The following is a 13864-nucleotide window of genomic DNA, read 5'->3' as shown; positions in this document are numbered from 1 at the left end:
CTGCCCAGGGTCCTGCTGGCTCCGTGACCCCGCAGTGGGCCAGGGCGGCGGGGGGAGCCGGTCAGGAAGCGCAGGAGAGCTGGGAGGGTCCTGGTGAAGTCACCACACCCTCCTCTGTGAGCTGGGACCACGCACGCCCTAGCGACACCCCTGGGCATAGACATACACACATTTATTATAATCTCAGTGATAAAGATGTGTTGCACATGTACAAATAGTAATAAAACGTCCAACACTCTTTACTGTAACCTCCACACAGCCAAGTGATGCCCACAGGATGCTTTCACTAATTTGTGCCAAAATCCTCCCTCCGGTCAACCAGGACTGCAGCTGACCAACAAGTGCGGTTCCGGCCTGAATGTCGGCTGACATCCCTGTTTACGTGAACAAGACACAACAAAGGTGGGAAAGGAAGGCAGAACCTTATTCGTTTGTCTAGGACGGGAGAGATGTCCTTGCTGAAGCAGACGATAGTATTCTAACAGGAGAAGGTTTCCTCAACCTTCCTGTGCCTTCGCAGTGAATGCGACGGACGTCACACGCTTAACCTTCACCTGCATATCAGCATTTTCTCCATCACTTTCTTCAGTCTAGACAAGCAACAAAATGAGAAGTGAAGCCCTGATGTGCAGTATCTGCCCGTTTCCATGGTGTAACCACTCCCATCGTGGCCATTTTCAAGCCACCAAAGTGATGTCCGGCAGTGAATGAGCACGTGGATGGGAAGAGCTGCCCAGGGCCACCGGCCATAGGATTTCCACCAGGCCCAAGAGATGCCAGTCACCTCAGGATCATAACCCAGTCATAAAACGTAGTGAAATAGTTCAGAAACGGGCACCTTCGAGCATTTAATATTGATACCTTTGCTTTCAATATAATTTATCTAACTTTATACACTCTCATTTTATGAGTGGCCAGCTCACAAAGTTCCTGAAAACTTCACAACCGGCTCTTGCAGGCCCTCGTGAGCAGCTCTAACGCACCACCGCCCCATCCCTCCGTCCCAGGTTGTCTCGGCCACACAGGGAGCAGGGCTCAGGAAACACCAGTGCCCCCACCTGCCCTCCTCCTTCCCTGGCACAGCTCGGGGGCACAGGTCAAAGTGAAAGTCCCTGAGAGGCCCGAAGGGGTCAAAGACAGCCCTGGGAAGCAGGACCCAGACCACCACGCTCAGGCAGGCCAGGGGGACAGGGTCGGGGGAGTGCACAAAAGAATGTGCTGGACCTGAGCCTCTAGGTGGGGCCCCACGAGCCCGGGGCCAGCAGCAGGGAGCTCAGGCGGGCGCACTGTCCTCATGTCCTGCTCACTGCCATCCCGGCCCCCCTTGGGTCCCCATACGAGACGCCAGGTCTCCCCGGCCTTGGGGACACTGCCCAGGCCATTCCCTGCCACCGGGTGACACCCCATTCTTCTACCTCTGGTTCGGCATCCCCTTCCCGTCCAGCCAGGCTGCTCCCACCCTCAGCGACGTCACCCCTGCTCGGGCCCCAGGTCGCCATCACCTTGGCCGGGGGGCTGGAGGGTAGGGCACCGTCACCTGTCAGGTCGGGTCCAATTGCCCTAAGTACTGTCGTGTTCACAGACACCGCTGGGAGCAAGCGGGCTCTGCTGGGCCCCGGACACGAGCTAAGTCACCTGATGGTCTCGAGGCCGTGAGCCACCGCGGCCAGGACCCCGGCTGCCTCTGCTGCTGACCCTGCAGGTGACACATGACCGCCACGCCCTGGCTTCCTTGGCCACACAGAGGCTAACGGTAGTCCCTGCTCAGAGGGCAGCCAGAGGATGACGTGAAGCGCACGGGGAAGGACTCAGGGGCCGCCCAGCGGGCAGCAGTAACCATGGGGAAAACTCAGACGCCACTTTCCCAAAAAACCACTGAACAGACGTCACTACCCTGCATTACTCTCCATCTCCATGGGAACCCCTGGCACTTTACTTTCGGGGGTGCTGTGGAAGGGAGGGTAAGAGGTTCTGGGACATCCCAAGACCGCCCCCCGCCCCCGGTCATTACCAGCTTCCGAGGAGGGAGGGACCCAAACCTGGGGTCTGTGGGGCCTGCAGACAGTGGGCAACACAGAGAGTTCAGACTAGAGGCACCGGGAAGCCAGAGGCCGCTTCAGAGAGGACGCAGCGTCCTCCGCCAGCCCCCAGGCACCAAGGCTCAGCTGCGCTCCCAGCTCTGTGTGATCCATGCCCTCTGACCCTGGACCAGCCCCAGAGGGTCAAGAGTGAGGTCTGGGGCTTCCCTGGTGGCGCAGTGGTTGGGAGTCTGCCTGCCAGTGCAGGGGACACGGGTTCGAGCCCTGGTCTGGGAGGGTCCCGCATGCCGCGGAGCGGCTGGGCCCGTGAGCCACGGCTGCTGGGCCTGCGCGTCTGGAGCCTGTGCTCCACAACGGGAGAGGCCGTGGTGGTGACAGGCCCGCGCACCGCGATGGGGAGTGGCCCCCGCTTGCCGCGACTGGAGGGGGCCCTCGCACAGAAACGAAGACCCAACACACCCAAAAATAAATAAATAAATTTAAAAAAAAAAAAAAAAGAGTGAGGTCTGTAGAGGCTGGTCATGCCCAGCCCTCCCTAAGCCTCAGCCCCCTGGCTTTAAGGTGGCAGTAAGAAAGAGTGGCACCTGACACAGGTGTGGGCTGTGCCTACCTGAGGACGCACCCTTGGGCACTCGGGCTTCAGTCCAGGCTCACAAGAGCACGGACCCTGGAGAAAAGCCCCAGGCGAGGGCTTGCGGCCCGTGCTGTGGCGGGAGCGTGGGCCCTCCACGGGGCGAGGACCATCCTCAGCACTGAGCTTCCACCCCACAGGCCTCCTGCGCGCCCAGAGCCTGCAGGGCCCCAAATCTCAGGAAAGAACGAGAAGCCCCTCTCCCCACCCCAGGTGTCATGCGTCCTGGTCACAACACTGAGAGGGAAGAGCTGCTGTTACACCCACTGACAGATGGGGAAACTGAGGCTCGGGGTAAGAGCCTCGTCAGGAACATGAGCCAACCTCGCTGCACTCAAGCCTGCACTTGCCCCAGGCACCCACCCTCCCCAGCACATGCCTCTGTTAATGCATCCATCACGCTGTATGAGAGCCCACAGGCCCCCCTGCCTACAGACCGAGTGGGGAGCCCGGCAGACTGGCCGCACAGCCATTCATCTAAACAAAACAAAGCTAGTAGGAAAACCTAGAGTTTAGGTTTGTATGAACCTGTGTTGTAGAAACAAGCAACATAAACTAAACAGTAGGAAACGCACACAAGAACTCATTTCTGGTGGAAGCGTTCTTTTTTTCCAAGCCTCTCCATCACTCCTAGCATCCAGGACTGGGGAAGATCCAGCCAATGAGACAGCTGGGAGGAAACACCTTCCGGATTCCCAGTATTCGTCACGACTTCCTGCCAGCGCCCTGGCCCAGCTCCTGAAAGCAGAGAGAGGCTCTGGCCCACAGCTGTCTGCAAACAAGCTCTTCTCCAAATGCACTGCAGCCCCTGACTGAACGCACAGGCTCGGCGAACCCCCTCTGCAAAGGGCCCTGGCGGCAATGTCTTAGGTGGGGCGGCCACACAGCCTGTCACAAGTTCTCACTCTGCTGCAGCGTGAAACAGGTGTGGCTCTGGGCCAAGAAGTATAGTTACGAAAGCAGGGAGCAGTGGGCGGGCCACTGTTGACGTGGGCCACGGCTGGCTGTCCCTTGTCTCAAGGCGATAAATGCCCAGCAGAACAAGGACTCTCAACTGGGTCCCAGTACTTACTGGCCCCCGAACAGGGAACTGGGCCCTCACTCAGCACTGGGGTCCCACTCCCAGCGGCCTTGCCACTCTCACACTCGGGTGTGGGCCTCGTCATCGTCAAACCTTCTTTAGGAAAGGGCTGAGGGCAAGGCGCCGCCTGTGCCAAGGGGCCAGGAGGATCTCAGGGAGGGAACCCAACACGCTGAGAGCCACTCTCCTCTGTCCCACCTGGGCCATGTGCCAGGGCCTTCCCCCGCCCCATCCTGTATCCCACCCGAGGCAGAGGGGCCAGCCTCCAGCTCTGACTAGCCCACCACCGGAGGCCACCATCCACACTCAGGTCTCAGGCAGGGCCCCCTGCTCTGCGGTGTGACAAGCAGCACAGTGAAAAAGACCTCAGGAAACGAGGAGCCGGCCCCTCCCCACCCCTCCCGCCTGCAGCCCTCCAACCCACACTTCAGTCCCATGCACTGCCCCTCCCCCCGAGGGCTCCCCAACTGCCCCACACCGCCCCCCGTCCCCAGGTCACTCTGCTCAAGGGCAGGGATCCCGGCCGGCCCCCACCTCAGCGTCCGGGCCCAGCACGCGGCGTGGCAGAGAATCAGTGGGTGAGGGAGGCACACTTTAAAGGACGTCCTGGTCCCTGGGTAAACCCAGCACCAAAGTCAGCCCACGGGGCCTTAAACGGCCCCCGGGGAAAAGGGCCTCGGGGGCATCTCCAAACCACTGGCCTGCGGCAACTTCTTCCTTTTTGGAAACTTGGCCCAGCTGAGGCCGAGGGCTCCCTCCCAGGGCCCCGCTGGACTCACCCGCAGACCAAGCCCCGGGATATTCACGGGCCCGCGGGGGGCTGTCAAGCACATCCGCCACAAAAGGCTTTCTGTGTTTAAAACACCACCCAGCGCAGAGAAGGTGGAACCCACATTTCCTGCTGAGCTGGCCAAGAAAGGAACACAGCCCCAGGCAGGGCCTGACAGCAGAGGTGCCTGGCTGGCGCCCTCACCTTAGGCTTCTGCTATAAAACTCACGTCCAGTGACGAAGAAGAAACATTTAAAAATAAATAAACAGACAGACAGATAGACAAACCCTGAGTCCTTTTCGCACGTGCCGCCCAGGTAACCACCCACCGTGGTCGGCAGTTCCGCCTCACACAGATCTCCCGGCTGGGCTGACGCAAGGTGGCAGGTGGGTTGTGCTGGCACGAGACAGGCTGGGTCTAAGCGCTCCACAGGCACGTCACGTAGGGGGCGGGGGTCTGCCCCGCGCGGCTCCCCATCCGGCGGGGATTAGGAACAGAGAGTGGTAAGCGGGCAGTGGAAGTCTCGTGGGCTGGAGCAGAGGCATCCAGCAGTAACAGTAAGGACAGAGCTGCTTGAGCATTTAATGAGCACCTACTATGCACCAGCTGCGGGCGGCACCAGGATGCAGAGGAGGCTGCTCTCGGGAGGCGATGGCTAGTCCTCGGGCTGACTGCACCAAGGAGGCCACCGTGCGCTGCAGAGGAAGGCACCCTGGACAGAGCGCCTACACCAGAACAAGCCAGAAGGAAACGGTGGGGACGGGCGGGGGCAGACAAGGCGCTCGGGTTCATCTGGGGTCATGGCATGGGACAGCAGGGGAGAGACGGTGGCCTGACTGGGCCGGCAGGTGTGGACCAATGCAGGGCGCGGATGCACCGGTGGGAGGGGCGAGGGCAGGGATCGCCCAGGATGACCCACCCCACTCTTTACGAACAGCCACGCTTTGTGGAGAACAAGCACCTGCTTGATGCTCCCAGGCCTCACGTCGTTTAATCCTCCCACACGAGCCTCCGGGACCCCGGCCCCTCCACGCCTTGTCTCTGGGCCTGGCACGTACTAAGAACTTAATAAACATGAGCCCACACCAGCCTCCGGGACCCCGGCCCCTCCACGCCTTGTCTCTGGGCCTGGCACGTACTAAGAACTTAATAAACATGAGCCCACACCAGCCTCCGGGACCCCGGCCCCTCCATGCCCTGTCTCTGGGCCTGGCACGTACTAAGAACTTAATAAACATGAGCTGCTACTATTATGGGGCCTCCCCTTTTTAATGAAAAGAGGAGAGTGAGGTTCAGAGAGGGAGGTCACAGCTCCTAGAGGTGGAAGATGGAGCCCAGGGTCTCGTCCCTCCCGCCCGCCCACCGGGACCTGCTCGCGGGACCAGGGAGCCAGGCTCTCGGAGGTCCGGCCTGGTCAGCAGCAGAGCTGGGGTTCACCGTATCCTCAGCAAACACTCCGGCCTGATTTCCAGCACGCACGACCAGAAGCATAAACCACAGCCATGGCGACTACAGAAAACAGCACAGCAGTTCCTCAAAAAATTAAAAACAGGACTACCGTATGATCCAGCAATTCCACGTCTGGGTATTCCAAAAGAACTGAAAGCAGGGACTCAAACAGATACCGGTACACCCAGGTTCACAGCAGCACAACAGCCAAAACAAGGAAGTAACCCAAGTGTCCATCAACCAGTGAATGGATAAACAAAGTGTGGTCTCTACATAAGGGGGATATTATTCAGCCTTAAAAAGGAAGGAAGCATTGACACGTGCTACAACCTTGAGGACATTAAGCTCAGGGAAATAAGCAGGTCACAAAAAGACAAATACTATATGATCCACTTATATGAGGCACCTAGGAGGCAAATCCACAGGGACAGAAAGTAGGATGGTGGGGGCCAGGGCCTGGGAGACTGGGATGGGGAGTGAGTGTTTCATGGGGAGAGAGTTTCAGTTTGGGAAGATGAGGAAGTTCCGAAGATGGGTGTACATTAATCGTGCGCTGAGTACAATGTGAATGTACTTAATGCCACTGAACGGCACATTTCAAAAACGGTGTAAATCTTATGTATATTTCACCAAATATTTATTGGTATAGTATTATTTACACGTATTATGTTATGTGTATTTTCCATATTTACGTATAAAGAGAGAGGAAAGGAGGGGAGAATGGTCACACAAAACCCTAAAATAATCTATAAACTTAATGTGATTCCCCTTAAAAGAATTAAAAAAAGGTTTTAGAGGAAGCAAGACAAGCTCAGTCTACGGCTTATAAGGAAAAACCAGCCAAATAGCTGGGACAATTCTGAAAAGCAAGAGTGATGAGGGGAGACTGGCCCTGCCACATAATAAAACACGATGCAGCTACGGTCAGAAGTTAAAAGTGCGATGATAGCACGTGAATACACGGCAGAGCCGTGGAACGAACGAAAATGTACAGAAACAGACCCAGACCTAACTGGGGTCAAAGGGGCCTCCTCAGAGGGGAGACACACATCATTCAACAAATGATGCTGGGACATCCCTAGCTTTGTGGGAAAAGATAATGCTGGAACCATACCTCACACCCTCCCGAAATAAATTCAAAATGGACCAAAGCCTTGAGTGTAAAATAAGGAAAGCAGGGAAGGAGCCAGGGGGGCCATGGCGGGGGGACTCAGAACCTGGGGGCCAGGCAGGGCCTTTCCAAAGCAAGACGTGACACATGATAAAGGAGACGACAGATTACACAAAAACACATTTCTGCAAAGCGAAAGCCTCCATAAACAGTCAAAGATAAATGGTAACCCTGGAAAACGTATTTGCAGTACATATTACGAAGCATTAATTTGTCTAATGTTGAAAAACAGCTCAGGAGAAAAATGGGCAAGAGATACAGACAGTCTATAGCAAAGGAAAACAAACAGTTCTTAAATACATGAAACGGCAATCAACCTTCACTTACAAAGAGAAAAATACAAATTAAAAGTACATCAGGAAACCCTTTTCCTAACAGACTGGCAGAGACGCAGCATGTGGCTGTCAGGACAGGCAAACGGGGTCCCCCCGCTTAGGAGTGGAGCAGAGGGCAATTTTGCAAAATCCAGTAAAACCACACTTCCGTTTCCAGGAATGTCTCCTACTCACACTTGCAAAACGACGTGTGGGCGAGGTCGTTTCATTCCAGTGTGTGCGTCTGCTACCTGCCAGGAGCAGGGCCCTTGCCGGTGGTGCCGCCCCTGTGTCCTGGGGAGAAGGGGGTGGGGAGAATCAGGCAGGACGGGGACCCAGCGCAGGCTGCAACCCCTTCTGAACAAACTCCTGAATGTGTGGACTAGGCCACATAAACGAAGTTCAAAATTAAAATTTTAAGATAAAAGAAATAAGGAGGGTTCAAATAAAACAGAAAAAAAAAAACAACTTTAAAAAAGGCTCTCACTCTCCACTGCAGGGACATGTCTCCTAGTTCTCAGAGTGTGGTCCAGGAGCCCTGGGGGTCCCCAAGACCCTCTCAGGGGGCCCAGGAGGTCAGATCTACTTAACAGCAATCCTCAGACATCGTCTGCTTTCCACACTTGCCCCCTTGAGGCCCCACCGGCTATGGGGGTGATGGCGGGGGCCCAGAGAACCCAGCTGTCTTTAATTAACCAGACCCCGCCAAGGCCTGCAAAACCACCAGTGCCCCCTTCACCACTAATTTCCCCTTTTGGGGGAAAATAGTGATTTTTTTTAAACACAAAAATATGCTATTTATGTTAACATGTAATGGGTTTACAGTTGGCAGTTTTCGATAAATAAATATTTGTAAATTCCTTAGTTTTAATTTCTCACACAGGAAGGAGCAATGGATACATACCACATAAACAGGCTTTCTGATGACTTCGCTAACTCACGATCAAAGGGGTTGCGAGACCAGAATCTGAGAAGCCCTGGCCTGTTCCAGTGCTGCGGGGAAGAGATGCGGGGATGGGCTCGGACACGGTGCCCTGAGGGTACCCCCATCAGCTCCCTGCTCCCCATGACCCCAGCCCTGGCCTTGGGCAGCTGCAGCGGGGCCCCGGCAGGGGGCTGTGTCCACGGGGACAACCCCAGACCCTGGGTGAGGGGAGAGGCAGAGGGCCGGCCACGGGCGTGCGGCAGGCTGGACAGCAGGCCCGGCCTGGCACCTACACCCAGCCGCGGTCCCCAGTGTGCCGTGCAGAGCAGCCCAGGGCTCTCACGCGCACCACGCCCCGGCCTGGCCGCCTCAGTGGAGGTGGAGGGCCGTGGACGGGAGGCCCAGCCCCAGCAGAGGGCACGGCCGACGGGGGTGTGAGGGCCCGAGCCATGCTGCCCCTGGGGGAGACCCTCACAGTGACCTGACCTCCTGCCGCTAGGAGAACGGGAGGAGACTGCCAGCACTCAGGTGACACCTGTGGGAAGGGTTACAAGCCAGTGGCAGCGTTCTCGAGGTCACGGGCACTGCCGGCCTTGAGAAATCAAGGCGTAAAATAGTCCATTTCCAAAACAGATGCTCTGGAAAGAATAATTTTGTGGCCAAAGGGCTCCTCTCTCCGCAGGACCCTGTGACAAATCGTTCTGTAAACAGCAAGCTGGGCTGGTGCCTTAAAGTTAAGATGAGATTTGCAATCATCCACCTTATTGGCTATTCCACGGGGAGAAAGCACCGCTGGTAGCAAGATGCACCTGGGATTCTCCTAAATCAGTCTCAAGAGGAAGTCCCCATGTGGGGAGAGCCTTCGGACACTCACTTTTCTACAAAGGTAATTAAAGCAAAGCGTGCACTTGCTTCGGGAGAACAATCGTGGCAGAATCCATCAGCCTGTGTGGCTACGATGCTTTAGGCGGCTGATCTGTGGAAACGTTTTAGTCCCCATCTTCCAGAGAACTGAGCGAATACGTTAAGTGCAGGTTACAGCACTAGGTGACGTTAACTCTTAAAAAGAATGAATAACCCCAAGCACAACCATGAAGATAATGGCTCACGGTGTGAAAAGCCAATGGCCGTCTGGGTCCTACATAATTAATGATGCAACTACCAACGCACAGAGGCACCGAAACAGCCAGCCCCAGCCCCACCTGCTGCCACAGGTCCCAACAATCCACTCCCTGTGTGCTAGGGACCCGCTCCGTCTCGGGACGTCCGCACCGGACCCCACACCTCAGCTGGTCCCATCCCCATGCTGCCCGTCACAGTCCCCAGGACCCTCTTCCTGCCCAACACGCCCACCACCCCCGGGGGCTGCAGAGCACTGGGCCGCCGGCACCCCCCGCCCCCCAGCTCACAGCAGACCCTCCCCACCGGCCTTCAGGTGAGAGCAGTCTCACCTTCCCGGGACACACCTCCCTGGGCTCAGGCCTCTGGCCCATTTACTCCACTCCAGGCCTGGAATAGCCCGCACAGTTGATAAGGACACGGGCCCACACAAAGCCTGCTCAGTCCTCACCTCCTATGCTGGCCGGGGAGAGGGAGGGGGAGAGGGAGAGGGAGAGAGGGGAGGGGGAGGGAGAGAGGGGAGGGGAAGGGAGAGAGGGGAGGGGAAGGGAGAGAGGGGAGGGGGAGGGGGAGAGGGGAGGGGAAGGGAGAGAGGGGAGGGGAGGGGGAGGGGAAGGGAGGGGAGAGGGGAGGGGAGGGGGAGGGGAGGGGAGGGGAGGAGAGGGGAGGGGACAGGGGAGGGGAGGGAGAGGGGAGGGGAGGGGGAGGGGAGGGGAGGGGAGGGGAGGGAAGGGAGGGGGAGAGGGGAAGGGGAGGGGAGAGGGGAGGGGAAGGGGAGGGGAGGAGAGAGGGGAGAGGGGAGGGCAACTCCTGTTTCTGACATCAGGTATTCCTGCCCCTCAGAGGAGCTCAGCGCTGTGCTGCTCCCCCCCCATCGGACCACAGGGTCTCCCCAGCCACCCCCTCCCACCCTACAGTTGAGGGTGTGGCCTTCTGAACAGGCTCCTCCCCCAGGCTGTCCCCCTGCAGCTCAGCTAACCAGAACCCCACCATCTGCCCCCTCCCCAGCAGCCTGAATCCAGCCTCAGCAAAGCATAGCAAATCAGACCCAAACCAGCATTTCATCTTAAGAAGGGGGCGGGTGGAGGGCTTCCCTGGTGGCGCAGTGGTTAAGAATCCACCTGCCAATGCAGGGGACGCGGGTTCGAGCCCTGGTCAGGGAAGATCCCACATGCTGTGGGGCAACTAAGCCCGTGCGCCACAACTACTGAGCCTGCGCTCTACAGCCCCCGAGCCACAACTACTGAGCCTACGTGCCACAACTACTGAGCCCACGCACCTAGAGCCTGTGCTCCACAAGAGAAGCCACTACAATGAGAAGTCCGCGCACCGCAAAGAAGAGTAGCTCCTGCTCACCGCAACTAGAGAAAGCCCGCACACAGCAACGAAGACCCAATGCAGCCAAAAATAAATAAATTAAATAAATAAATTAAAAAAAAAAAAAAAACAGAAGTAGGGGAGGGACACTTACAGGGTCTCCTGTCAGGATGCACTGCAGACAAGGTTCTATTCCTTGTCTGATTAGAATCATCAGGCAACAAAAACCGATGAGCAAGATAAAGGACCCCCCCACACCCACGTCCCTGGTCTCCACTTACCAGAGAAGAGAACCAAGCATCTCGCTAGAATTTTCATCAAAGTCTGACCATAACAACACTGTCACTGCCAAACCCTTAATGAACTAAAAACCATAACTCATCAGAACATACCACGTTCCACTGCATCCGAAAAACAAGCTGTGAAAGCAGATAAAATGGATAAAAACTTACATTTCATATAAACTTGCCCCCAGAACAATAACCTGCAAATAAAGCTGTACTTGTTTTCGTCCTCATTAAAACCCTGCCAGGAACCACCTGAAACCCCGAGAGCTCACTCAGTGGGGTTCCTCCAGATGGAAGAGCCCAGCTCAGCGCGTCACCCCACTCCCACACGCGGTGGAGGCTCCAGATCACTTCTCTTTGGGAAAACCCAACATCCCACGGAAACAAACCCTCACAGAGCTTTGCCTGCGCAGGTCTCCTGCCAGGATCAGCACGCCAAGAGCATCAAAGGAACCCTCTCCTGCTGGAGCCCCTCCTGGTCCGCAGCCAAGGGGCCCCAGGGTCTGGCCCTGGATTCCCAGGGGAGGGCAGGACCCTTCGAAAGCAGGCGTGCAGACCTGGCGTAACCAGACAAACAGGTTGGCAACACGGAGAAGGGTGGTTTCCAGTCCCACCCCGGGGTGGTAGCTGAGCCGATGCTGCAGCATCAGGAGGCCTCAGTGACAGTGGAAAAGGCCCGGAGATGACAAAGCAATGCCGCCTCTGGGGCCTAACCTCCCAATTCCAAAAGGGAACAAAATCCCATCAACTGGTTCAGCCGAGAAGTGAGGAAGAACCCGGAAACCCCTGCCAAGCACACACACCCCCCCACGGCCCCAGAAGGCCCGGCTGCACCCCCAAAGGAGAGGGGTGAGGCTCCCTCAGTTACCACACACGTGCTGTGGCAGGTGGCCCACTACCCTGCAGGAAAGGCCGCCCTGACGTCCGTCACCCCACCACACTCACACCTGTGCAAGCTGGCAGCTCTGGCCTCATCACCGCGATGTAACAGGTAAGACTCCAAGCCTGTGTCTCTTCCTGGGGAGCTGGGCCGGGCACCTGGCGGCCTCCTGGCCAGGCCAGGGAGAAGCAGCAGAGGGAAAACTGCAGCTACCCGGCCCCCGACCTCCTCTCAGAGCGCTGGATCTGCGCACAGAGGATCCCCACCAACTCCACAAAGAGCCTTTCCCTCAAGGCCATCCACCTGGGACGCCGGCTCAGCCCACAGGGCACGGGAGTGGCCGCCGGGGCGGGCTCATCCTCCCCCGCTGTGAGGCCCCTAGGCTATCCGCTCCCCCCCCCCCCATGAGCTCGAAAAGGGGGCACAGGATTTAATGACTGCTGGCTGTGGACAAGTGGCCACTCACCCCTCACCCCCGTCGGGCAGGGCGGCGCCTGCCTGGGCAGTGCGGGCTGGGGGTTCTCTGTGCACAGGGGCAGGGGACCCCCGATGGCACAGGGGACAGTCAGCCAGAAGAGCTGCTCCCCTGGCGACTGCCTGGGTGACTCTGGCTGGGGGTGGACACAGGGAGGGGGCGGGGTGCGGAGGCGGGAAGAGGGGCCTCCACGGCCGTGCCAGCGGCTGAGCCTCCTGACGGGAGCTGGTTTTCCTCTCAGGTTCCCCACTCTGGGACCCCGGCGCCTCCACCAGACCCGGATCGTCCCGGGCATCACCACCTCCCTTCCCAGAAAGGCAGGCAGCACCGACCGGCCCCGCCACAAGATGAGCATCCGTGGTGGGAAACCCTTCACTAAAGGCAGATCCACAGCCCAGGACACTGGAGTCAGAAGAGACACGCCCCCCCCCACCCCAAAGCAACCACATGAAAGCCCTGTCCCGGTGGCCGGTCCCCCAGATCACCGCTCACGCTGTCCTGGAGCCCTCTCTGACCCGTCCCGCACCTTCCCTGACACTTGCAAACTCGCCCTCTGCACCTGCCGCCTCAGTCCCCAGGTGCGGGCAACACACCTGCGTACGCATCTCTGGGCTGAAGGGCACGTCCCTCTGCGCTTGCTTTGCGGGCCCCACCGGGCGGGGGCGAGGACGCGCTTCCCTGGAAGCTTTGCCCCTTGACGGCCCCCCAGGCCCCCGTGACACCCCAACGCGGCCAGGTGTGCAGGGCCCCCCAACCTTCCCCTCCTCTCCCAGGACCAGGGCAGCCCCAGCCTCTACCACCAGCCCTGACCTCCTCCCCGGGCCATTTCTACACCTGAAACCTCTGGAAACACCTGCCCTCCCTGGGCTGATCCCCAGAGGTTCCTCACCACCCCCAGGGAGGCTCTACCTCCGAGAGGCCAGGAGCCTTCCCACCCCCCCCACTCTCCTCTGGGTGCTTCTGGCCTCTCCCCTGCGCCCCACACGTGCCTGAACACACCTGGTCCCTCGTGCGCTTCCGTACCTGCTCTGGCCTACAGTGTTCTTTATCATCATCCCACCTGCTCTGCCCAGACCATGTCCGCCAGTCCTTCAAGATTCAATCAGAAGGAGAGGGGCCGGGAGCAGGACCCTCCAGGGACCAGTCAGACCCCAGGGATGAAGCAGCGGTACTGAGGCAGCAGGGTGTCGGCCCGAGGAAGGCACATGAGGAAACGAGGGAGCTGGAGCTGGTGATCACGGGCACGGAGGCTAGGGGTGCACAGCTGAGATCTCGGGCTCAGTGATGGGGGTGATCAGCAAGGCCCCAGCTTGTGCTTCGGTGGTGAACTCGAGGGTGCCTGTTACATTAAAAATAACTAAACAGGGCTTCCCTGGTGGTGCAGTGGTTGAGAATCTGCCTGCCAA

The 13864-nt window shown here is 58.2% G+C and overlaps 1 protein-coding gene across 9 annotated transcripts in view; it reads right to left on the bottom strand.

Annotated features, from left to right (window-relative positions):
* Positions 1 to 13864, bottom strand: part of GRAMD4 (GRAM domain containing 4) — a 78955-nt gene that overhangs the window by 50328 nt on the left and 14763 nt on the right. For 2 of the 9 annotated variants that reach the window (XR_005021508.1, XM_036865943.1), the window contains exon 1: positions 7651 to 7673. The exons of 5 other annotated variants lie outside the window; for them this stretch is intronic. Coding sequence is in view for 1 of the 4 variants with exons in the window: in XM_036865946.1 (XP_036721841.1) it covers positions 7651 to 7749; positions 8360 to 8364 (104 nt within the window). In the remaining 3 variants the exon portion in view is untranslated. Of the gene's footprint in view, positions 1 to 7650; positions 7750 to 8359; positions 8449 to 13864 lie in introns of those variants that run through there. 2 more of the 9 variants (XM_036865946.1, XM_036865944.1) reach the window with 2 other exon arrangements.

The sequence above is a fragment of the Balaenoptera musculus genome, chromosome 10 (genome assembly GCF_009873245.2).
Source record: "Balaenoptera musculus isolate JJ_BM4_2016_0621 chromosome 10, mBalMus1.pri.v3, whole genome shotgun sequence".
In the NCBI taxonomy this organism is placed as follows: domain Eukaryota; kingdom Metazoa; phylum Chordata; class Mammalia; order Artiodactyla; family Balaenopteridae; genus Balaenoptera; species Balaenoptera musculus.
This window is presented reverse-complemented; position numbering and strand designations above follow the sequence as displayed.